At 44.9% G+C, this 26628-nt stretch overlaps 1 protein-coding gene across 2 annotated transcripts in view; it reads right to left on the bottom strand.

Moving 5' to 3' along the window:
* Eml1 (EMAP like 1) overlaps nucleotides 1–26628 on the bottom strand; it is a 149272-nt gene that overhangs the window by 30175 nt on the left and 92469 nt on the right. For both annotated transcript variants that reach the window (XM_042692702.1, XM_042692701.1), the window contains exons 3-5: nucleotides 20198–20330; nucleotides 9039–9170; nucleotides 717–745 (exon numbers count right to left, since the gene is read on the bottom strand). In XM_042692702.1, coding sequence (XP_042548636.1) covers nucleotides 717–745; nucleotides 9039–9170; nucleotides 20198–20330 — 294 coding nt within the window. The remainder of the gene's footprint in view (nucleotides 1–716; nucleotides 746–9038; nucleotides 9171–20197; nucleotides 20331–26628) is intronic.

Here is a 26628-nt window from a genome sequence, read left to right on the forward strand (position 1 = left end):
TTCTATGGTTACTTTAAAATTTAAGGGCAAGATATGGGACAATTAAGTGCATGTAACCATTTACACACTTGCAAATTTTTTCACATTATAAAATACACTTTAAAATAAAGTTAACCTGGTTAGAAAAACACCAGCATCCACTTTATTATAAAGTGTGCTACAAAAACACACAGGAAAGGCTAGCAGTGTGGCAGAGCACCTGCTTAGCAAGCATGAGGCCCTGAGTTCAGACCCTACTATTGCCAGAAACAAAACAAATATATACATATATATATGTATGTATACATATATATGGAAAGGTATCTATGAACTATTAGTTTGCACATTAGGAAATGATAGGCAGGAAACAAAAAAAACTACTTGTATATAAAGTTATACAACCTAGTGCACCAGGAACTTTCCATTAGACGTGCACTTGTGGAGGCAGAGCTGAGTTAGTGGACACCCAGGGCAGCCCTCACTGATGGGTCCTTTATGGGTCTCAGAAGGGACAGGGATGGGGCAGTCTTGCTGTGATCTGAGCCATGTGACCCCCTCCCTCTCCCCGCACCAAGCGGCCGGTTACCATTCAGTCCCCACACACTGAAGTGCCAAGGGCTGGCCTTTGGGTGGCTACTTCTTATCTGTCCCTTAGTGACACCTAGATGTAGCCATTTACTAAAGCCTGCAAGTGAGTGAAGTGAGTAATGCCCATACAGGAATCAAATTAGACTTACCCGCGCTGAATACAGGCTCCTTGGGTTTGCTGTGAATATAAACCAAAAACAAAGTTTAAAGACTGCCTGAGGTATTTCATCTTGCGGCTTACAATGCCATAAGCCATGAGCTGCAGCCGCTGGGCACCTGCTTGCTACACAAATGACACATACATGAGTGAGAAAACAAAGGAAATTACACTGCAAAAGAAGCACACAGAAACAAAATGGTCCAGACTAAAAACTGGGTTCAGATTCTTGGGAGTGAGTCAGTTCTCTCAGAACCATATTAGCCTCTTTAAGAAAGGACTAATGAACCGGTGGCTCATGTCTATAATCCTAGCTGCTCAGGAAGCTGAAAACTGAAGACTGGGGTTGAAGCCAGCCCAGGTAGGAAAGTTCACGAGACTCTTATCTCCAGTTAACCACCAAAAATCTGAAGTGGAGCTGTAGCTCAAGTGGCAGAGTACTAGCTTTGAGGAAAAAAAAAATCTCAGGGACAGAGCCAAGGCCTTGTCCCTGAGTTCAAGCCCCACGGTTAGCACACATCACAAAAAGCTATTTTAAAGCAAGGTCACCCCAGTACTTTGGCCTCTTCTACACATCCTCTGGCTATGGAAAACCACCTGTCACATAATGACACAGAAGGAGCCCCCACCAGATGTGGCTGCCAGATCCTGGACTTTTCAGTACCCCAAATTAACTACTTTTTAACTACTTCTTCTTCTTTCGTCTTCTTCTTCTTCTTTCTTCCTCTTCTTCTTCTTCCTCTTCTTCCTCCTCTTCTTCTTTTTTTACAAAATACCCAGCCTCAGACATTTTGTTATAACAACATACAGGAACAGATGTTCAGGAAGGGCAGAAAGTATGAGCCACTACCTGTATTCCAACAGGGGAGAACTCCAAAGTTAGTGCTGCTCCCCCTGTTTTCCTGTGCTTTCAGATATGGAATGAGACATGAAATGAACATGAGCTGCACAGAAGGGCATTTTCATCTCTGCTCCTGAAGTGCAGCTAGAGGCACAGACTTTTTTTTAATGTTTGCATATTTTTAAAAAAATAGACTAAGGGGGCTGGGAAGGTGGCTCAGTGGTAGAGCGCTTGCCTTGCATGCCTGAGGCCCTGGGTTCGATTCCTCAGCACCACATAAACAGAAAAAGCTGGAAGTGGCACTGTGGCTCAAGTGGCAGAGCGCTAGCCTTGAGCTGAAGAGCTGAGGGACAGAGCCCAGGGCCAGAGTTCAAGCCCCACGATGAGAAAAAAAAAAAAAAAAAAAGACTGAACAGATGTATTTCTATTACTTTCTCCTTAAAATTTAACTTGAAACACAATGAAAAATGCCCTGACTAGAAATTACCCTTTACTGGGCAATGGCATAAATAATATCATGCATTGATAACCTTGATGTCTCAGGAATCCCATGCACATGCAGACAGTGGAGACTGCAAAGCGATTCTCCCTCTGTTTAGCAGGATTCTGCTACTGGCAGAGTAGTTTGAAAGCTTGAACTATGGTCACTGACAATCTGTAAAAGCCCAGGTTACCACTGACCTGAGGCTCCAGGAAAGCTCCACAGAGCTCTCTCCCCTTATGGCCCCCTTGGCTACCAAGTTTCAGCCTCCGTGCTCACTCTGCTGTTCTGTGAACCCAGCTGGTATTTCAGCTCCCTGTCCCTCCTCCTGGACACTGGCCCTGCAGAAGACTTGCCAGTGCTGCTCACAGTCTGTGTTCACAGCCACTGCCTGCAATGCTCCCTCAGACTCCTGTGTGTTTACATACCTTCCACCAGGCCCTGCGTCCTCCTCCTGGTCTGCTCCACTTTTCACTTTTCACTACTTAACTGTGTTTCTCCATGGGGTGGTAAGTCTGCAAGGGCAGTATCTTTGCTCTGCAGTCTGCTCTGTTTGTTCTCAGTGTCTGGGGTATGTGGGGCTGAAGTGCACATGGGGTCTTTCTCCCTGGGTGCTCTCACATTTGCCTCATTCCTCCCTCAGCTCTCGGGGCAGAGTCTGGAGGGCTAAAGTTTTCTGGAAACAGAGGCCTAAGGCATCTTTCCTGGTTGCCTGCTCCATTCCTGGTCGCCATGTATGCTTCTTGAGGGTCTGCAGTAGTAGGGGAGGGGAGATGGCCCTGTGATGGGGGCATTCTGGCCTGTCTCACCAGCCTTCTCTCAGCCTTGAATGGCTTTGACGCTGAGACTGCCTTCTTCCTATTCTCATTCCATGGCGCCCTTCTCTGCTCAGCTCTGTGCGAGTCTGTCCTGAGACATGCTGTCTGTTTCATGCTTTTAGTTTAGTTTTGTTTGTCGATCATAGGTCTTGAACTCTGGGTCTGGACACTGTCCCTCAGCTCTTCAGCTCCAGGCAAGTGCTCTACCACTTGAGCCATAGCAACACTTCCATTTTTCTGGTGGTTTACTGGATATAAGAGTCTCAGACTTTCTCGCCCGGGCTGGCTTTGAACAGCGATCCTCAGATCTCAGCCTCCTAAGTTATGCTTTTAGTTTTATGGGATGAACAAAAGGGATGCATATGAACCAGCAATGGTCACCTGGGAAGTGTCAGATGGAACCAAGGGGCCCGTGTCCCTTCAAGTCTGAAGTCACTTTTTGGTATGCTGTGCTTGGAAAATGTTCTGCTGCTCTACTTCTACTTTAAAAAATTTCAAGTGTCCTAAGAAATGTGGTATATAGTATATAGCATATACATAGTGTATATATATATATATATATATATACACACACACTATATATATATATATATATATATATATATATATATATATATATACACTATATATATGTAGTATGTTGACTTCAGACTTCATTTTCCCTGCTAACACTCCATCATCTTTCCTGAAAGCTAAGAGTACCTGAGGAGATGCAATTTCCACCCATGCACATGAACCTGAGGCATGACAAGGCTCTTCTCAACTCCTGGTGGGCAGGGTGCACCAGGATGACAACTCAATGCCAAAACCATCATGGCCTCTCATTAAAGCAAGTTAATTACCTAGAACCAAGCCCTGTGTACTCACCCTCCAGAAGCAGTCATCTACATGGAAAGCAAGCCTTTCGAGCCAGGTACCATTTAACTCAGGATGGGGGTGATGGCCTGCCCATGGGCTGTGTAATTGGCTCCGATGACTCTTCCTAATGTCAGCTACCTTGCCCTCCCCATCAGCTCAGGACAAAGCCTGGTCCTGTCCTGGGGCAGAAGACTAAACACTAAGCTTGAGGAGACTACCCACCCCTGGAGGCCTGGAGAAGAAGCCAGGGGGGGGGGGCTTCCAGCCTGATGACCTCCTGCACCTCCTGGCTCCTCTGGTGCCCACTCCAGATGTGCAGTGCTGCACAGAGCTAGAGGGGCTGTGCGCTGGGAAGAGACAGCCTGAGGTCTGAGGGGAGGCAGCAGTGCTCCCTGGGTCAGGTGGGGCCTGGACACTTGGCCCAAGAAGCCACTTTTCAAGTGCAAGGCTGGCCTGGGGCAGTGCAGTGGACACCAGGACAGCACCACACATCCTATACTGAGAGCTCAGTGACAATGGACACTAGGCCTCTGGGGGGCGCTGTCTGCCTTTTCACATGCTAACTCCCACTAGCCACATTATGGATGGAGTCTACAGACAGCTGTCCAGAGGCCAGTGCAGCTACTTCTGCAGGGAGTTCACTGTGCACCCTCCCCTGGGCGAGCCGTGCTCCTGAAGGGTGCTATGGGCCTGGACCGGGTATTGAGGGTGACACATCACAGCCACCAGCAAGCTAAATGGAGGAGAAACTCATCCTAAAGTTAAACTCATTCTTTCCTCGGCCTTTTCACTCTATGAAAACTTTAGTTCTCAACTAAAACAAAAATGATTGCATTTGAGGGAAGAAAATGCCCACAGGAAGTGAAAATACCATACTGTGTAAACAACATTTGCCCAGGGAAAGGTCATGTAGGAACCATTTAATAAACGCCTTTAGAAGTCTTCGGAGAGGGGCTGGGAAGGTGGCTCAGCGGTAGAGTGCTTGCCTTGCATGTGTGCAGCCCTGGGTTCGATTCCTCAGCACCACATAAGCAAGAAAAAAGCTGGAAGTGGCGCTGTGGCTCAAGTGGTAGAGCGTTAGCCTTGAGCTGAAGAGCTGAGGGACAGTGCCCAGGCCCAGAGTTCAGGCCCCATGACTGGACCCAAAAACAAAAACAAAACAAAAAACAGAAGTCTCTGGAGATCAATGGGGACACAAACTACAGCTTCACACCCTACCGGCCAATACCACTTTAGCACGGCAGGGGGCACTGCAGAATTTATGAGAGACAGGAGGGCTCAGACAAAAAGCTTCATTCACCTCCATAACCTACAAAGCGGTGACGGAACCCTTGCACAGTGTTGGCAGGACGGCATGACACACAACCAAGTGCCCAGTACACCATTATTAATAAATAAATACTTCTTCCCACTTGCTCTCTGGACATGTAAGCACCTCTGTGCCCCTTACCTAAGGGTTACAAACCTGGAACAACTTATGTCAGCACTGAGTATTTAAAATTTAAGAGGCAAAGGGTTACATGGCTTAAGGTGTGAAATGATCTTTTCAGGAAAAAAAAATACTTATTTCATGTCACCTGACTTGCCCTGCACTAAAAATGTTTCTAAATCTGAAGTGTGGTGTTCAAATCGCTTACCTGTAGATGGTGCTCTTGACCTAGTTCTTAAATGGCTCTGGTTTTTATGTAACAACCTGCCTTTCATTCAACAAATGGATAAGGAGCCTGTGTGTCCATCACTGTGCAAATGGCTGCAGGTACGGAGAGAAGAAATGCAGGGGAGAGGGGTTGTCCTGCCACTTCGCACAGAAGGGTGCTGGTGGGAGGAGAAGGGAGCCAGGTTCACAGGAGTCACCCTGTGTGGGGATGCCCACCTCAGGGTGGGGGCCAGGAAGGGGGTCCCAGCTGGGGGACCCCCTCACCCTGTTCTGCAGGGTCATTCCTCCATGGTCACCACTCTGCCTGCACCTCCCAGTCTCAGAGATGAAGCTTGATCATCTTTGCTCTAGTTTACTGGCTATCTTTCTGGATGCACTTTCTCACTGCATTTGATTTTCTCACTTTTTGGTGTCAAGTCCTACGGAAAGGAAAGCAGCTGATTGTGAGGCTAGTATCACAGAAGGATACATCTTTCCATGGCCAGCCCTTCTGCTTCCCACTTTGCTACCACCATGCTTTTCTCCTCGGTAGCTAGAATTACAGGTGCAAGCCACTGGTGCCTGGCTTCTGTGATTATTTTTAAAAAAGATGAAATATAGAAGCAAGAAGAATATGGGATCTATAGAATATAAAAATACAGGAGCATGAAGATTATAATGTCTGTGAAAGCAAAATGTAATTATTTTGAAATAAAGGACTGTGTTTTGAAAAAATGTGAATGATTAAAACACTTTCTGTTCAATGGTAAGGTTCACACAGTGCATACCAAATAGCTTTACATTTGCTTTAATTGTTCTTGTTGAGAAATACATATGCTGATGGGGAATAACTGTTCTCGCATAAAGGGAATCTTTTTCTACTTCGTGCAGAAGCGTCTAGTGCCACAGCAGCCCTGTACACGTGCAGGACACATGAACCTTGTCGCTAATGAGCTGTCACTGGTGTGACTCAAAGTATTGCATGTGCACGTGGTCTGTGTGTTCTCACAGCAGGCCAGAGCCAGGTGCATGCTGGTGGCCCTCTGATGCCTGAGGCCCAGGGCCTCTAGCCATGGGATGGGATGAGGTGGAGCAGGGGGAGGGAGTAGGGAGAGAATTGGCCCTGGGCACTGTTGGCACTTGGCTGGCTGGTGGGAGAATCACAGGATGGATCATGCTTTATTTCCCCCTAACTATGGTTAGATTTTGTCAAAATTAGTCTGCAATCACAAGACTGTATCACTTATGCAAATGTAATTGAACGTGTAGATTTAAAAAAATTTACTTCAGATGTCATCAAACTCTCCAAGCTTACACATGAGGAAAACATAGCAAGAACTGTGGGAAGCTGTGCTCGTCACACCTCACTTTCCCTGACAGCCAACACAGCAAGGATGACCATTTACCATGGAGAAGCACTCAGTGGGTGCTTTCCTCTGAGTTAGCTCCTTCAGGTGACTCAAGGGACTGAGCTCTAACATCCTGATTTCACAGAGGAAAAACCAAGGCCTGAAGTAAGGTCAGAACTGGTTCTCAGCTCAGATCTTTCAGTGCCCTTTCCATTTGGTCTGGCTACCTACAGGACGCAAAGACAGCCAGAGGGAGGATGAAGGCACACTGTGAATGGGCACGGGGAGGAGCCCACTGCAGACAGTCATCCTTCTCTGCCCCACCTGATGGGCCTCCTTACAGAGACTTCAGCTCCTCTTGGGCGAGGTCAGTAAGCCCAGGACAGGGCTGCTCACTTGGGGATGGGAGGAAACTGGAGGAACAGGGCAGGCCAGCTGGATGGTCTGGATGCCACACCATCCCTGGTTCCCAAGCCACTCCTCGCTGCTAATTTCCTGGGCCTACGAGGAACACAGGGGATCTGCGACACTCGGCCAGATGGAGACCTGCCGACTTCTACCATTCCCAGTCCTAATGTGAGGGAGGGCTCACTGTCACTGTTTTGTCCAAGACTGGGACTTAAACTTGGTATTGGATGCTTTTGCTCACTGGAAGGTTTCCTGTCACCTGAGCCATGCCTCCAACCCCTAAATATTAATCTTTGGATGGATACTTTCAATTGTCTGGATTATTTTTAGAAAATGATTAGTAAACTTTCCCAGTCCCTCATTTCCAAAATCCCTGCTGTGGCGCTTTTCAAAAATCCCTTTGTAAGTATCTATTATGGAAATATTTACCCAGCACATTAACCAAAGCCATAGGATTTAGAAGATAAAACAGATCTGGAGTTTACACAATGCAGATTCTTCCTGGAAATGCTTAATAAGACTCAGATGTGCCAAGGAGGAGCCAAGTTTATAAGAACTGCCAAGATGTATCTAGATATTGTAGGTCAACTCTGCGCTCACTCTAAATCTGAAGCCTTGTGAGAATCCCATCGCACCCCTCCCCCCACGACACCCCCTGCGGCCACAGTGGCCACCTGGCCTTTCTTCCACAGTATTATCACCCAGTTAGCCTAACTTCCATAAGCAGTACTAATCGGCTCAGTGAGAAGAAGTCGGCGCCCACGTCAGTGGTTCTGAATTGTCTGCTGGCTGTGGACCTGACCCTCCACAAAATGAAGAGCATCTGCATTTTTTTCCCACCAAAGATCCCTTTAGGAACAAACCTGAAAGAGCTTTTAGGTCTCTGTGGGACTGAATGATGACTCATTTACAGACTCGGAACCTTGACAGGCTGTGGTTTGCAGCTGGCTTTGCTCTGACTAAGCCTTCCTCTTACAAACACACTGGAGGAGAAACATGGTTAGCCTCTGAAATTCCGTCTTGGGCTTTGCTGAACACAATACCAAAATCATAGAAGTGAAAACGCACTGCATGTTAGTCAGAAACACACCAAAAAATACAGATCAGATCCACCCTGAAAAACTGACTCCAGCTTGGGACCACTTTTTTTTTTTGTCGGTAGTGGGGCTTGAACTCTATGCCTAGGTGCTGTTCCTCAGCTCTTTAGCTCAAGGCGAGTGCTCTACCACTGGAGCCACAGTGCCACTTCTGGCGGACTTTCCAGCCTGGGCTGGCTTTGAACGGTGATCCTAGATCTCAGCCTCCTGAGTAGCTAGGATTACAGACATGAGCCATCGGTGCCCTGCTTGTGGCCGCTCTTAAAACAGGCTGGCCAAATGACCAAAGCAGCTTTCATGACTAAAATGTTATGGTTAGATGTTCATGGGTATTTATCATAAATCTATCATAAACTAGCCTCATTAAACTACAAAGTTAGAAGTAAGTGAAGGTCAGAGAACCAGAAGGAAAAAAATGGCCCATGCTTCTGGGGTCATTACTAACAACAGACTCTGACAAATTATAAAACCACCACCTCTGGCCCATTCTGTCTTAGCAAACACTGCTGACAAGCGGAAAACATCCACTAAGAGTAATTCCAGGATAGTTGTAGGGGGTTTACTGGAGATCTAAGGGGTGTTCCTGGGAACTCACAGGCATTCCTGGGTTCCGTACACTCAGTTCTGCCCATACCAGTGTACAGGGAGTCTGAACAACACTGCATTGGAGCAGGAGTGCTCTGATTCATTCACCCACAGCACCCTAGGAGAAGACCTGGTGTTCAAACGAGAGCTGCGGCTTGTCCTTGGACAAGGGTCTGACTAGCCCCAGAGACCAGCATAAGAGGACCTCTGGGCAATGGCCCCAACCAAGGGGCCGCCTTACCTCTCGCTGTTCTTCTTGCCACTGGAGGAGCTGCTGGTGGAGCCTGTACGGTTCCGGCTTCCTTTGGAGTCTCCGGAGTTCTCCCTCCGACCCCCAGGAGACACTCGTTCGGAAGAGCTGGTCCGCTTGATGCTGATGAGAGGGAGATGTGGGTGACCCTAATATTCTTCATATCGTGGATGCTATTGTAGTGCCAAGTGTAAAGACACATACATGGGAGGCTGGCGCATTGGTTCCCACCTGTAATCCCAGCTCCTTGGTAGGTAGAGACCCCATCTCAATCAATAAGCTAGGTAGAGGGGTTCCCACCTGTCATCACAACTATGCAGGATAATATAGGATATAAATAGGATAATGGTAAGTCGGACCCAGGCAAAAGCATAAAACTTTATCCCAAAAATAACTGCAGCAAAAAAGGCTGGGGCCATGGCTCAGGCAGAAGAGTACCTGCCTAGCAAGTATAAAGCCCTAAGTTCAAAACCCCAGGAGCACCACCACTATATATATATGTAGATATATATACACACATATAGAGATACATACATGTTTATACATGGATGTATATGTATAGGATATCATACTTGCATGTGGATAGTTGAAATCCTCATACAGAGATTGAAAAGCTCTCAGAACATCACTTGGCATCAATGCCTCTGCTCACTGTCTTTGTGACTGAGGCAGCAAGCCCAGTTCAAAACCACAGTGAAAAATGAACCCTAAGATTCCCACACACTATGGGAGTGGATTAAAAGAAGGTGATTCTGTCCTTGATGATGCCTCGGTGCAGACCAGTGATGTTCATGCAAGGGTGGAGCTGCCACCTGAGGTATCTAGCAATGTGTGGAGGTGTTCCTGCTTGTTACAGCTATGTGAAGGGCTCCTACTGGCACCTGGTGGGAAGAGACTAAGGATGTGCTAAATTTCCCACAATGCTCAGAACAGCCCCATCACAAAGAACTGTGCAGACTCAAATGCCAACGCTGCTAATATTGGAGAACTCTGGCCTAAAGGAACACCTGGGACAAACACAAGCCAGATGCACCAGGTAGTGACAGAAATAGTCTACCATTTGTAAAATGCCTTCGTTTAGTGTTGCTACCATGTAAGCACTCAACTTGTTCTGCATAATCAAAGAGACTAGAGCGGTGGAAGCCTGGGAAGAGCAAATGAAGGGGAAAAAGTGTTGTGACTGCTCAGAGAGAACCAGTCTAGGAAAGGGGATGTGATCTGCAGAAACCCGCAGACATGAGTGGAGCCAGGGAGCCCTGAGGACTGAGCAGCCTCCTCCGAGAGTGCACAGCACACACAGGGTTTGCATCCTCGGAGCCTTACCCTGTCCCTGTCCCCCAGTGGTTCAGTCAAGTACGTGGAGGTGGTGCCTTCAGAGGTGAGCGGCTCAGGTGGGTGAGTGGAGCCCTCACACATGTGGTTAGTGCCCTCATAAAGGAGCTCCCAGGGAGTGGACACAGCCAGGGGACAGCAGACTGCAGTCCAGAAGAGAGCTCTCGCCCCTGCCTGGCTGTGCTCATGGCTGATATTAGCCTCCCACTCCCAGGCTGGGACAAGTACACTTCCATGTCCACAGATTGCTATGGGATGCATGCAACCAGACATTCAAGTATCACTGTAAACTTGTCTCCATCGCAGCCCATTTTTCACATCTCACTCATCATTTTTTGTGTATATATATATATATAAAACATATAATATATATAATATATATATAATTTACAGAGTTTCAAAGAAGCTCCATGGAGATTCAGTAAAGGCAAGGCTGAGATAAATGGATAAGCAATTAAAGGGTCACCCTGCTTCTCTGAAGGAAGCAGAGAGGGAGGGGGAGTGTGGAGTCCTGGGAGGAGGTCTAGCTGGACGCATGGAGCTGAGGTGTAAGCAGAACAAACCAGTCTGCCACTTCTGGGATGGCTCAGGGCAGGGTTGTCCCAGGGGTGGCCAGTGTGTGTGTGTGTGTGTGGGGGGGGGGTGGTCCCTGAGCCACTGATGAGGCAGCAAGGAAGAGCAGAGGAGGATGGAAAGTGCCCAGAGAAACTAATTTTGAAGACATGGGTTGAGAGGCTGCTTTGATGTTGGAGGTAGCAGAGATGCCAGGAGAACATGCAGAGGGCAGAGCATGCATAGCACCTGAGCACAGCACCACAGAAGAAGGGACAGGACTGTGCCGGGCACAGCGGGGACACTCTCCGTGGGGGAAAGACAGGCAGGAAAGACCAGGAACAGATTCCAGGAAGGAGTGCGCAAGAGCCGAGGGACCAAGAATGACAGGGTCCTGCCACAGAGCTGAGTTCCATCTCAGTCAATCCCAGGAGATCCTGGCACAGGTAGCCCCGCCCATAACCTGCCCCTGCCCCTTGCTGACCTTCCCAGGACTCTTTTCCTCCTTAGTGTGCCCTTCCTGAGCTCTTGTGGCTTCTAAGTGAGCAAGTCATTACTTCTTGCCTTTTTTTTTTTTAATGCTATTATGCTGACTTTTATGACAAACCACCTCATTCTCCGAGTGGGCACATGTAAATAAAATGAGCATGACTGTGATTATTTTAAGACATTTCTGCCAGGTTCTCTGGTAACGGAGCAAGCTTTGAATCTACAGCACCAGAACCCTCCAGCTAGAATCTGCACGGACACACCCAAAGGTCAGAGCGGGGCTTTTTTAGAATATTCAATTTGGGGACAGGAAAATTACACATCTTAGAGCAACATGACATTTCTGAAATTTGGGACTGCAATCTAAAAACCTAAAAATGCTTTGTGCCTGAAGTTCAAGACCTCCCAGTGATGAAAATCATGCACTTATTGTAGCTCAGCAAGCTCATTCTCCGCCAACCACCTAACCCAGGCTCCCAGGCTCCCAGGCTCCCCGCTGCCAACAGCTGATGGGGCCCTGGGAGACTGCGCAGTGGCAGAAAACAGCCAAGAGAGTCACCTCTGTGGTGACCTTGTGGGAGTTCATGGCAAGTTCACGGCAATGTGAAGCATTGTATAAAACACCTGTTAAAGCAGAAAAACCTGAGGGCTAGTCAATCAAGGCAAACACAAGCCAACTTTCTGATGACTAACACTCAAACCAGTACTGGAGGAGGTAATGGGTATCGGTGATGGAAACAGCAGCAGTCACAATAGTCACCACATACCTAATACTCTGCATTTCACATGTATTATCTCATTTAAACCTCATACATCTTCCGCAAAAAATAGCACTATCATCATTTCATAGAAACAAATTCATAGATATGCAACAACTGTGATGTCTGGCAAATGGCTCATGGTTCTATCCTACATCTTCCCTACTGACCACCTCTCCAAGACCCCCAGCAACTGCTAAACCCCCGAGGGATACTGGCTTTGGAGGATCCACAGGCTCTCTGCATATGAATATTGAACACAGTTACCTGACTTAAAGCAGGATTGCATGTTAGGGACCGAGTAAGACCTTTCAGCTCCTGTGTCTGATGCTAGGAGAGGAAAGGACAGAAGGAGCATATGGGTTACAAAACCCACCTTAGAGCCGGGTGCCGGTGGCTCAAGCCTGTAATCCTAACTACTCAGGAGGCTGAGATCTGAGGATCATAGTTCAAAGCCAGCCCAGGCAAGAAAGTCTGTGAGACTCATTTCCAATTAACCACCAGAAAATCAGAAGTGGTATGGTGGCTCAAGTGGTAGAGTGCTTGCCTTGAGCTGAAGAGCTGAGGGATGGTGTCAAGGCTCAGAGTTCAAGCCCCATGACCGACCAAAAAAAGAAAACAAAAACAAAACCCCTTAGTGCCCCTTGCCATGGTATTGATCTGTTCTGTCTGCCTGCCCTGAGAAGACTCACGGTCCTGTTTAATCTATAAAATGAATAGGAACAGGATAGACACAGTGCCACTGTGAGAGTGTGGGAAGGGATTTTTGCTAAGCTTCAGTAAATTACAGGATGCACATATCCAAGTGGAAAGCCATCTTGAGTATAATCCATGCCAGCCCTTTCAAGACGTTTGCCATACCCATATTTGCATCAAAATGTTAAACTTCAGAAATCTTACTATAAGACGTCTCTATGTTAAGACATTTTCTTTTGAGAGCCCAGAGCTCTTTCGAATTAAAGAGGATTTGCTAGGACTCAAGTGGAGGGCAGAAAATACAGGCTTGAAAACAAGGCATTTGTAGCAGAGGGCAGGCAGAGAGAGCAGGGCTGTGGACCCGCCCCAGGACCCGCCTAGAATAGCAAAGATGTTGTGTTCCCTCTGGATGCAACTTTGGGGAAGAGGTAGGGTACTGGCTTGTGACTGGCACAGAACAGCACAGGACACCTCTCAGCACGAAAGGCAGGTCAGGTGTTGTGGGTGCACAGTCACATGACTTCATTTTTCCCCTTCCTTTCCCAGCTCTCTCTCCCTGACACCCACCCCCAAACCTTCTAAATTCTGAGGATAAAATGGTTATTTACATTTCATTACATATGCATTCAAGAACTCTTGCCAATTTACATTTCAGACATAAGAAAATGTCTGCAGGGAGACTGGTGACAATCTTTTTATGATTAGATAATTGCTCTAAGCAGAAGAAGCAACAATTACATCTTTCTTTCATCAGGTAATCTGGAGTCAAGAAATGGTTTTCCAAAAAAGATCCCAGAGTTTTGCTGTTGTAATAGAAAACTGACAGGTAACTTTGTTGTACGACCTGAGATTTATTGATGATTTCACTTGTTATAACAGTGAGAGTGACAAACACTATATTAAAACAACCACTAACTCAACACATTTATGTGAGGTGCTGCTCAATAGAGGCCCAGGACCAACCTGGCTTTCTGTCCTGCAAATCTTGAGACATTTAATTTTGATGGACTAGATAACACATTTCAACAATTGAGTAAAGAAATTCCATGTCTATCACTGTTAAAAAAAAAAAATAACTTTATGGCCAAGGGGCAAAATGCAAGTTCCCTCCCAGGAAGGCTGACAATCTTAAAGATTCAGAAAAGAAAATTTTTTTCCCTATCCTTTGAAGCCAACTACCTGGGTGACTTCTGCTAAGAGTGGACACCAATCAGTCTTCTCCACAGGATAGTATTTCCCATCTCTATTTTGCTACTGAGAACAGACTCAAATTAGACTCTACTTAGCACCTATATTGCACTGGATCTGAATAACAAATATGTTAGGAATATAGTTTTTAAAATCAACTGAAATCAAAATTTTTCTCCTCGTCATGCATGTGTCTATACTGACTCCCAAGCAGTTAAAAACACTATACTTCTAACAAGCAGAACTATTTTTCCAAAGAGCTGTTGGCTGTTAGTTTGAAAGCAATAGCTATTTTACCATTGTGTCTCACATTGAGCATGGAGCACTGTTAAACTAATGCTTTCTGTACCACTTTTATTCTTTTCATCTCCACAATCACAGCTTTCTGCCATTGTAATGCTCTACTTAGAAGCAGAGAGAATGAGCAATTGTTTCTTCCTTGAGCCAGTGGGAACGTTCTATTGTCAGCTGCCGGTCCACAGAACAAGGTATGACCCCCAGTGTCTTCCCTAGATTTTCTGCCTTTTTTCCTTTGACTAATGGAAACAAAGCTTTCCCCAAAGATTCCAAAAGAAGCCCCAGTCCCGATCGAAGTCTTAATTGGCAAGACAAAGCACAACCGCTGGGCACTGGACTATATCCAATGGGCATTTTGTTCTTAAGCACCAGGCTGAAAAGCCCCAGAGAAAAGAAAACAAACATACACCCTGCACACATCACAGATGCCCCAACTCGGTTCATTTGGAACTCTGATTACAGAAAATTTCTATCATGATTGCAAACATATTTGCAATGACTTGGAAGCTGCTTGAATCCTAATATTCAGAAGGCCCTGCTTGATTCTTTCTGCTGTCAAAATTTTCTCCTAATGAGAGATTGACAGGGACTTCTCTATGCAGTCACAGTGGCTGCTTCCAGCCTACAGCCACAGAAGCCTAGGGAAGCCAGCATCACCACCCACAGCCCTGGACACTCTGTCCAGAAAAGCGCACTCTTCAAGTTGGCATGTTTGTGCTGACAATAGCTGAGCAGGTAAAAATTTTCTCCATATTTAAAAGGAAAGCCTACAGAGGCCTTCGGATGTTTCTTTGAATGTTTCTTACTATTTACATTGAAATGCATACACTTGCACACATAGATTACCACATGGCTACCAGTCACAATTTTTCTTCCTTGCAATACAATACTGCTAAGACAATACTCCTGAGACAACCCAGGAGCCCTCACGTTGGGCTGAAATGCTCTGGCTCCAGCCTGCTTATTCTCCTGGGAGTCTGGCCCCTGCAGCTCTTTCTAGTGGACAGTTCTGTCTCTCAGACTGGCCATTTGCCACAAACTTTAGCTCAGTCATTCCTGTCTCCAAGCAGTAACAGACAGGAAGGATATAAAGACAGGAGCCTTCCAAAGCATCTTCATGAGTAGGTGTCACAGCTGGACTGCAGGTCATTGCACTTAGCCTAGACAGAGGGGCTGAGCCCTGGAGACACAGACTTGGGTAGAGACATTCTCACTCTCTAGCCATGGGGACCTCTGGACCTCTCTGAGCCTCAGTTTTTCTCACTGGAGAAACAGTGATAATAATATCTCCCTCTCCAGGTTGTTTTGAGGATCTGGTTTTTAGAATATGTTTTCAATCAAAGTATGTCAGTGACTCAGAGAGTGACCACAGCACCCACTAATGCCTCTGGTCTTATTCCCATTAGTTAGATTCTTTATTCCTGCCGGCAGTTTCAGAAAACTGGGTCCCAGGAACCATTCTACTCTAAATAAGCATCTCAAATATAAGCACTCAAAACATAATCTTCCAGGAATTCGAGCAATCATGTAAATGAATCCTAAGAGTTCTAAGCCACAAACATGGTCACTATCACATATCAATGTTACTTTGAATCTAATTTAGAGACTTACAAAATTTCTTCTATTTTTTTTCAAAAGAGAACAAGAATAACCCACTATGTTCCTATGAAGAAGCGAGTGAAGGGGGGCTGGGAATTGTATCTACATTTTCTTTTTATTTTTGTCCTTTTGATCTGAAAAAAATATTTTCTATTATTTATATTATAAAATATCATGTTATTACTTTATATTTATATAAATTCCAAATATATAAAAATATGTTCTAAAATTTTCAATTGTCTCCAAGAATAAAGGGAGAGAAAAATCTCAATCCTTCATTAACCATTTGCTATCATCAAATGTCATTGTTGAATTAAACAACTCATTCTTTAAAACACAATGCTTAGGGTGGGCAAAGGTGGCTCACACCTGTAATCCTAGCTACTCAGGAGGCTGAGATCTGAGGATCATGGTTCAAAGCCAGCCCGGGGAAGGAAAGTCTGTGAGACACTTATCTCCAATAAACCACCAGAAAACCAGAAGTAGTGCTATGGCTCAAGTGGTAGAGTACTCGTCTTGAGCTAAAGAGCTCAGGGGCAGCATCCAGTAATGCTCAAAGGCAAAATTTGAAGGAAATTTTAGAAAATACATAGAAAGGAAGGAAAATAAAAACATAATAAATAACATCTGCAGGATGCAGAGAGCCTCCCCACTAACCCAGGTGGGAAATGCAGGAAGTTTATGATATAAAGGCTTGCATATAAAGAAAGATCACAAATTTGTCACCAAAATCATGCCTCAAAGAACTAGAAAAAGAACAAATGAAAACAAGAGTTAGTATAAAGAAGGAACTAGATAAGCTAAAAATTGTTGCTTTCAAGATCAACAATCTGGGTTGGGAAGGTGACTCAGTGGTAGAGTGCTTGCCTTGCATGTGTGAGGCCCTGGGTTCGATTCCTCAGCACCACATAAGCAGAAAAAGCTGGTAGTGGTGCTGTGGCTCAATTGGTAGAGTGTAGCCTTGAGCTGAAGAGCTGAGGGACAGCACCCAGGCCCAGATTCCAGCTCTACCACCGGGGGAAAAAAAAAAGATCAACATATCTGAGGGCTAGAGGTGTGATTCAAGCGGTGGACACCTGCCTTATAAATACAAGGCTCTGAGTTCAAACCCCAGAATCACCAAAAAAGAAAAAAAAAGAGGAGGGACAAGATTTAAGCAATTAAAATTAAAACTGAAAGAGGGTAGGTTACAATTGATGCCACAGAAATAAAAAAGATTATAAGATACTACTATGAAAAATTATATGCCAACAAACTGGATAACATGAAAGAAATGAATAAAATCCTAGAAACATATAACCTAACAACACTGAAACATAAAGAAATACAAATATATGAACCAAACAGACTTACAGTTAGTAAAGAGATGGAAGCCTCGACAATATTCCAGCAAGAAAAGCCCAAGAGCAGATGGCTTCACCGAGGAATTTCATCGAACACTTAGTGAAAGATTAATACGAATCTTCAAACTCTGCTAAAGATTTGGAGAAGGAACAGTTCCAAATTCATTCTATGAGGCCAGCATTATCCTGATACCAAAACCAGACAAAGATACTACGAGAAAACTAAAGAACAATATCCTTGATGAATACTGATGAAAAAAATCCTCTGCAAAATATTACACTGAATTCATCAGTGCATTAAAAAGACTGTGTAACATAACGAAGTAAGATTTATACTTGGAATGCAATGATGGCTCTAACTTATGAAAATCTAATGATATAGTATACCACATTAGCAGAACAAACACCAAATGATCATCTCAAGGGATGCAGACAAAGCATTTGACAGAATTCAACCTCTTTCAAGGAAAAAAAACTTCATCAAACTAGCAGTTGCATACCATGTTCATTGTAGTGTTATTCACAGTAGCCAAAATATAAAATAACTCAGTGTCCATCAACAGATGAATGGGGTAAAAAAAAAAAGTGACACACACACACACACACACACACTCCTGCATGCAAATGGGATAAACAAAATGTGACTCATATATAGTCTCTATATATACACACACACACACACACACACACACACACACGTGTGTGTGTGTGTGTGTGTGTGTGTGTGTGTGTGCATGCGTGCAGTACAATATTATTTCGCCTTGGTGAATATACTACACTATGGGTGAATCCTAAGGACATTATGCTAAACAAAGGAGCCATTGGAGAACACAGGACAGGATCCTCTCCTATGAATTATCTAAAGCAGTCCAAAAACCGTAAAAAAAAAAAAAATGGGAAGAAGAATCTGCCAAGAGCTATGAAGAGAGGAAAGGGGAGGGGAATTGTTAAATGGGTACAGGATTCCAGCTTTGCAAGTTGAGGAGTTCTAGAGATCTGTTGAACAACAATTTGAATGTATTTAACACTGTGAAACTGAATATACTTTGAAATGGTTAAGACAGTAGATGAAATGGTATACATTTTCACCACAATAAAAATAACAGATGGAAGCCTGAATCTTAAAGAAAAAAGTCAATCTTGTTATCTTTACATCTAGATAAATAAGTCTTGTTTATTGCTGCCAGTTAGAATTCAAAAGGTCATTTTGTGTTGGCTGTACATACAAATGATTCCGATTACGATAAACACTTGTAAAATGAGGCCAAGAATTGTGTTTTGAAAAATCTAAAAGGCACTATGAGACAAATTTTCTTAAAATCACAAAAAAATGAACCCATGAAACTCCACGTGATGAAACTCAGAGGAGTATCTACTTGGCCAGGACAGTCCATTCTGTACAAACAATACATATTTGAAGATGCTGTAACCGTTTAATATGTGCAGCCTCCGCATCCATTCTTCAGCTTGACATGATTTATTAGAAACCTAGCCATACCTCATCACTTTTGGCCTAGTTAAACTATCCTCTCTCCTTTACAAGATGGCCCATTTATTCTTCATCTCACTGATCCAAAACTGTACTACTCTAAAGCTTCCACCCACGAAGGACCCGAGTGGCTGACACCAGACTTGTGCAGAAGAGTTTTCCATTTCCTACATGCTTTCTCTAAATTAGCCAATCCATAACCCCCCCAAGAGAGCCTAGAAAATGATGCCATGAGTCCTAATAAAAGCAGAGTTCTCCCCTGCACCTGACTGCTGGCTAAGCACCCTGTGTCAGCCCTGGGGGCTCCCTCTTCTTTCACAGACCTGTGAGGGATAAAATACTTCGGTGTCATTGAGGTCACATCTTGTGTGTCACCTGAAAGGGAGCATAAACCTAACTTTTTTTTCTGGGTTAACCCTGCTCCAAAGAGCAGCGCTCTGGGTCAGGGAAAAACTAGACACAGGTCAGACATAAGCAGCTCCAAGTTTCCTGTGAGCAAGACATAGTGGGACACAGACCTCATGCTTCTCCAGGACAAAATATTTCACAAAAGACCTATTGCAAACATCCACCACCAACCTGCTGAGCCCCAGCAGGCTGCAGTTCACAGTTTGCAGGTGAGGTGAGACCTCAACAGCGAGTCAGAAGGAAATGCAGGGGCGTACAAAGATGGCTGGCTGATTTCTACTCTAAATCACAGCAGCACTGACCTCTGTGAGCCCATGGGTACCCTCAGAGCACAGAAGCACCCACACCCACATCTCTGTGTTCATAGGATCATTGACATGTCAATGAGCTCCACAAATTCTGCATTTTAGGGCATTCCCATTGAGTAGGCTACAGAGGGATTTGTTCCAGGCTAGCTATACTCCATAACCATCAGGCCTTTGGTTTTCTATAGCCTAATACTTCATACTGGCAATGAGATACAGTATTTTAATATGACAATTATAAATTATAAATAATTATAAATAATCATTGCAAAGTGAAGAACATACTGCAATCTACTTGGCAGACAACCAGCATCTACAGCCCTTAGGTATAATGAAAAAGTGTGGGCTTGCCTAAATTTTATAGAAACAAATTTAAGGCTGCTATAGTAATTTGAATTTTGCTATGTTCTATGTCTGGACAAGAGTAAAACATGCTCTTTCTTCCTAGGCTATGAGCCCATTTGTTTTTAGAAAGAGAACCTTTAAGTAAAAATACAAAATTGTACAGGATGGCTCTAGCCAATGAGATTTCACAGACAATTCAGTTAAATCTAAAGCAAGAAGAATTAAGTGCATAGCACTCTTTTGACCACAACACACCAGAGGCTGAATTTTGTTTTAACTCAGATGAAACAGTGTAGAATGTCAGGAAAGGACAGAGCCTTTTCAGTACAGAGGTGCTTCATAAGTCTACCTTTTGGTTGCCGGTATGGTTATTTCTTTCCTGGACCCGGATGGGGATGGTAGGGAGCCACTGGGTTTCTTTGGTAACACAGTGCCATTGTTGACAGTGGTTCTTAGAGGCAGGGTCTGCACCAGTGGTCTTGCTGTAAGACAAGCACAAGAAAAAATCAGAACTCTACCATTTGAGTCACCCCTTCAACTCTTTGCCTTTGGTTTATTTTTCACCCACTTGTTCCAAGGAATCAGCCTTAGATTATGATCCTTCTACCCCTACCTCCTGAGTAGTGGGATTACAAACATGTAAATTGTGCTTGGTTTGTTTCTGATATAGGTTCCATTAACTTTTTTTGCCCTAGTTGGCCTTGAATTTTGATCCTCCCATCGCTACCTTACACATATCTGGGATTACAGCCATGAGCCAGTATGTCTAGTGTGAGATGTCAATTTTAATTGCTAGCAGGGGAGAAAAAGATGACTTTTCAGCCAGCAGGGAAGAAAAGATGATCTTTCAACAAATGGTGCTCAAACAATGGATCTACACACTAGCCATATACCCAGCATAAAAATTAGCTCAAAATCAGTGAAAACAGCAAAATTGTAAAATTTTTAGTAGCAAATATCCTTGTGTTTGATGATAAATTTTCAAATACAATACTGAAAATATGTTCCACACATGAAAAAAAAAATCGTGTGGGTTCAAAAAGTACCTTTATATTTTGCAGTAGCAACTTGAGAGGATGAATATTCAAGTCATAGATTGGGGGGAAATGTTGTTTACAAACTTATATCTGATAAATGATTTATGTGGGAACATAAAAGGAACTCTTATACTTCAACAGTAAGAAAAGAAAAAAAAGTGGCCAAAAGATCTGAAAAGAATCTCACCAGAGAAGACACACAGATGGCAAATAAGCACATGAAAAGATGCTCCACCATTCTCTGTCATTTAGGGAAATGTGAATAAAAGCAACAATGAGAAGTCTCTGTATACCTATTGGATGTAGATGGCGAAAATCCAAAAGACAAACACCAGTGCTCTCTGCTGCTGGGAACAAGATGTGAGACAGCCACTTTGGCAGTTACTTACAAAACTAAATAGCCTTACTATATGATCCAGTAATCAGGCTGACACTGGGTATTACTCAATCACTCTGAAAAATGAACGTCTACAAAGCCTGCATGTAAATATCTACAGCAGCTCTATTTGTGATTGTCAAGAACTGGAATCAACCAGCATATCCCATAATAGGTAACTAGATAAATGATCTGGTCCATCCACACAGGGCACCACATGATAGAAAGTGATTAAAGTGATATAAAGCAGTGATACAAAAAAAACACAGATGAGTCTTAAGTCCACATTGCTATGTGAGGGAAGGAAGGCTGCATGTGTGACTGGCTCTACTTACAGGACAATCTAGAATGCAGAATCTAAAGATGGAAGGTAATATAAAGATGGGAGACAGATGATGGTTGTGTTGCCAGAGGCTGGGGGAGGGCTGAGTAGGTGAAGTGTGGGAAACACTGATAGTATACAGTGTGGTGGACACAGAACAGGGTAATAGTCAAAGCCCAGAGACCTTCATACAAGAGTGACCTTTAATGTCTGTGAAGAAAGACCAATTGAAGATGGAGAACCCCATGAAGGAATTCAGATCGTGAAAAAGAATCTAAACCAAGCACTGGTGGCTCACGCCTGTAATCCTAGTAGCTACTCAGGAGGCTGAGATCTGAGGATTGCAGTTCAAAGCCAGCCCAGGCAGTCCATGAGACTCTCATCTCCAATTAACTACTCAGAAAAAGCCAGAAGTAGGGCTGTGGCTCACTAGTCAAGGACAGCTAATGCTGTGGAGCACTAGCTTTGAGCAAAAGACAGCACCCAGGGACAGCACCCAGGCCCAGAGTTCAAGCCCCAGGATTGGCGCGCGCGCACACACACACACACACACACACAATTTCTCTCTCCCTTCCCCTCCCCTCACAAATCTAACTGCCAGTTAGAATCTAGTGAATCTCTCTCTTATGAATATAACTGCCAGTGTCTCACAACTAAGACTAGGTACTCAGGGGTCTGAGACTTAAAGGTCATAGGTTGAAGCCAGCTCAGGCAGTAAAAATCTGTGAGCCTCTTATCTCCAATTAACTACAAAAAGCTGGAAGTGAATCTGTGACTCAAAGTGGTAGCATTAGCCTTGAGTATAAAAGCTCTCGGGAGGAAGTGGTGCTGTGGCTTAAGTGGTAGAGCGCTAGCCTTGAGCTGAGGGACAGCGCCTAAGCCCAGAGTTCAAGCCCCAAGACAGACAGAAAAAAAAAAAAAGAAAAAAAGCAGTGTACGAACATCTTCATGTTTAAGCTGGGCGCTGGTGGCTCACGCCTGTAATCCTAGCTACTCAGGAGGCTGAGATCTGAGGATCGCGGTTCAAAGCCAGCCCGGGCAGGAGAGACCGTGAGACTCCTATCTCCAATAAACCACCAGAAAACCGGAAGTGGCGCTGTAGCTCAAGTGGTAGAGCGTTCGCCTTGAGCTGAAGAGCTGAGGGACAGCGCTCAGGCCCAGAGTTCAAGCCCCATGACCGACCAAAAAAAAAAAAAAAAGCTCTCGGGAGCAGCACCCAGGCCCAAAGTTCAAGCCCCATTACAGATACAGATATGGATACAAATACAGATAGATACAGATACAAATACACACACACACAAACACACACACACACACACAGAATCTAATTGTGTCACAAATACATGACACCCCTTCTCACCTCTGAGAGAAGGTGAGGGGAACTGTGGGGGAGAGGAACCTCTGTAACAGGTAAGACTGTAGAAAAAGACAGGAGGAAGCAGTTTTGTGATCATAAGATGGGTTAGCAAAGCAGAGGCCACAGTTCACTATTGGGACAGAGCAGCAAAGTATGGGAAGAGGAAGGCAGCGGCCAGGTTCTCACTGTGAGAAAAGAGGTTACAGATAGGGGGTGGGGGTAGGTTCTCACTGTAAGAGAAGAGGTTACAGATAGGGGGGTGGGGGTGGCATCAGGTTCTACTTAAAACCTCAGAATGTGACTTTATTTGGAAATTGGGTCTTTGAAGGTGTAATAAAGGAACGATGTAGATGAGACCAAATGGATTCTATGATCTCTAAATCCAATGAGTGTGTCCTCATGCAAAAATTACTAGCAGTAGGGAGCCAGTCTCAGAGCAGGCTTCCATGAGCATGTGTGGAACTGGGCCTGTGGACACCTTGATTTTCGTCCCAGTGACACTGACTTGGGTATTTAGGCCTCTGGAACTGGTAGAGAATGAGTCTCTACTGGTAAAAGGCCCAGTAGGCATGGGTACTCTTCCTTTTGTTGGTTTGTTTTGTTTTGTTTTTGTTTTTGGTCAGTTGTGGGTCTTGAACTCTGGGCCTGGGCGCTGTCCCTCAGCTCTTCAGCTCAAGGCTAGCGCTCTACCACTTGAGCCACAGTGCCACCTCCAGTTTTCTGAGTGGTTTATTAGTGAGAAGAGTCTCACAGACTTTGTTGCCCAGGCTGGCTTGGAACCACAATCCTCAGATCTCAGCCTCTTGAGTAGCTAGGATTACAGGCGTGCGCCACCGGTGCCCAGCCTCCATTCTTGCTGTACCATCTCTACAGTTCCTGGTGGCTTCCTGGCACCTAGTACTGCAGTTCTGCCATCTGCTTCTCTTGACTCTGTCCAGACAAATCTCTAATGCTCTTGTCTCCTATCAACAAACCCCACTGGCTTGGGTAGCCTGCTGCACCTGCTACAGAGCACCAGGGCAGCAATGTAACAGCTGAAATAAAGCCAGCAGCAGCTTTCAAACACTTGGGTTAGGCAGAGTGCTAACACTGTGAAACACACTGTATCTGATCTGATTGGCATTAACATGCCTGGTTCAACTTTCATTTTGCCACAAGGTCCTGAGGAGCAGTGGTAGGCGTGGGGGCTGCATCCTCATCTTCCAATTCTGTGGCGCCAACACTCCATTTTGCCAGTTACTGTTGTGCTTTGATTTCATTCTCTCCATCCAATTTTATTCTTCCTCCCTCCCTCCACCCTCCTCTCTCCCTTCCTCTCTCCACCCCCTCCAGTCAGTCTTGGGGCTTGAACTCAGGGCCTGTGTGCTGTCCCTGAGCATTTTTTCTCAAGGCTAGTGCTCTACCACTTGAGCCATAGCTCTACTTCCAGCTTTTTGGTGGTTAATTGGAGACAAGAGTCTCACAAACTTTCTTGCCCATGCTAGTTTCAAACAGCAATCCTCAGATCTCAGCCTCCTGACTAGCTAAGATTATAGGCATGAGCCATGGGTGTCCAGGCCTCTGAGATTTTTCAGATGTATGTGTGCCTAGAATGTACACAGAGGGTGCATTAAGGATCAGGGGCAAATCCCCTTGAATCTAGGTCAAGGAGGGCCTGAGAGTATGCATTTCTTGATTATATACTAAGAGAGTCTGCATTGCCTGATTATATACTACTGTTCGTGAGAACTATTCACACCATCCTGTTAGAGCCACACCCTCCTCCATTCACATACTCCAGCTGGAATGGACTCCATATCCAGCTCCAAAGCCCAGACTGGGCTCTGTCCCTTAGCAGGACATTGTCACATTCTCAGCCCTGACGGGCAGAGAGGGTAGGGGTGGGGGCAGGTATGTGACCTTGGAAGAAACACAGGCTTTAGGAGCAGTATGGACTTTCAATACAGGGACAGGCCAAGCTGAAGGACTCATGTAGAAGGGGCCAAGGGCTCCTTCTGACAAAGGCAGAAAAACTCTGATTTCTCTCCCTCTCCCTTCTTTCCAGTCCCTATCTCTCAATCCTATGGGAAGAGGAGGCTGAGGAACCTGCTGGCCTGAGCAGCAGGAGACTAAAGCACATGGGAATGGCTATGTGCAAACACCATGCCCTTACATGGAATGACTTGGAACATCCTCTTATTTTGGTATTTTGGGGGTACCCTAGAACCAAACCCCAAAATAGATACTGAGAAATGACCTCATTAGATTTCAGTAATACAAACCTTGCTTCTAAGAGACATTATTTTGTCCTTTCAAGGTCATGACTAAGTTGTTAATTCTTAAGTTACAGCTTCAAAATCCAGTCTCATAATCTGATTATTGTCCTTCTCCTACAGGTGGAAATGGGATTTTAAAAGTTGATGTAAGAAAAGTTAAGTACATGCAGCAGGCTTTCCCAGAGTGTATAATAAATTTTATATTAAAACATAATAGAGTCAAGCTGAGGATGTGGCTCAGTAGTATTTGCCTAGTATCTCTGTCTCTGTCTCACTGTGTCTCTCTGTGTCTGTGTCTGTCTGTCTGTCTCTCTCTGACACACACACACACACACACACACACACACACACACACCAGAGTAGCATCAAAAGCAGACAGACTATCAAAGTCCTGCTGAGAACCCATGAAGGGAAGCGAGGGTGGAGGGGGAGAAGGGAGGAAGGGGAAGGTGCACAAGGACCACTCTTTGAATGAAGAAGCTGGAAAGATCCGCACTTTGTCAAGGTCTAATTTTGTCTAGTACTCCCATCTGGATGGAACCCTTGAAGTTTTATTACCACTGGCTTCTTTAACAGCTGCAGCACTGCAGCTCCCACAACTTAGTAAGCACTGATGTGCACATGACATTCAGCCACGTTTTTCTCATCTTACCATATTAAAAAACTATTAGCCACTAAAAGCCAACCAAATTTGGCTTTGGGGGAAGCAAAAAGACCTCCTAGTGTCTGCTGTGATTTGGACCTGAATTCCTCTCCAAAGGCCTGAGTGCTGAAGGCTTGGTCCCTTGCCTGCAGCAGGACTGAGAGGTAGCTCCTGAGAGAAGGCAGCTAGGTCATTCAGGGCAGGCCCTTAAAGAGGATGCTGTGACTCTGGTCTCCTGTACACTCTCTTGCTTCCTAGCCTCTGTGAGGTGACCAGGCCTCCTCCACCATGTGCTCCCATGCTGCCACAGATCCAAAGCAACAGGGTCAAGCAATCATGAACCAGAACTTCTGTAAACATACCTTCCAATAAGCATCTCCTCCTTTTAAGCTGATTATCTCACGTATTTTGTTACAGTGCCAGAAAGCTGTTTTTCAGTGTTCATTCTGACTGAGTGCCCATCATGGATCAGTAGGATGGCAGGAAGAAAGAATGGCTGTAGTGAATAATTTTCAGACAAACGCTCCTTAAAAGCAAAGAAGAGAAACCACACTAGGGGAGGTTCCTACTCTTTGGGAGTAGAGAAGAATGAATGAATCCCTAGCTTCCAGATGGTACTCTGGTGAATGAAAGAGTTTTTCTTTTTTCAAGTAACATTTTAATTGTTCTTCAAGGTAAAACAGAGAAGGAGAACTCTGCAGAAAAAAGGAGCATGATAAATGTTAGGTCAAGAGTGTCTTCAGTGGAGGGCCAGCAAGAAAGCTGGAACCCTAGGATTCAAGGCCAGAAA

This window comes from Dipodomys spectabilis, unplaced genomic scaffold (assembly GCF_019054845.1).
Source record: "Dipodomys spectabilis isolate Male_0828 unplaced genomic scaffold, ASM1905484v1 ptg000157l, whole genome shotgun sequence".
Classification (NCBI taxonomy): domain Eukaryota; kingdom Metazoa; phylum Chordata; class Mammalia; order Rodentia; family Heteromyidae; genus Dipodomys; species Dipodomys spectabilis.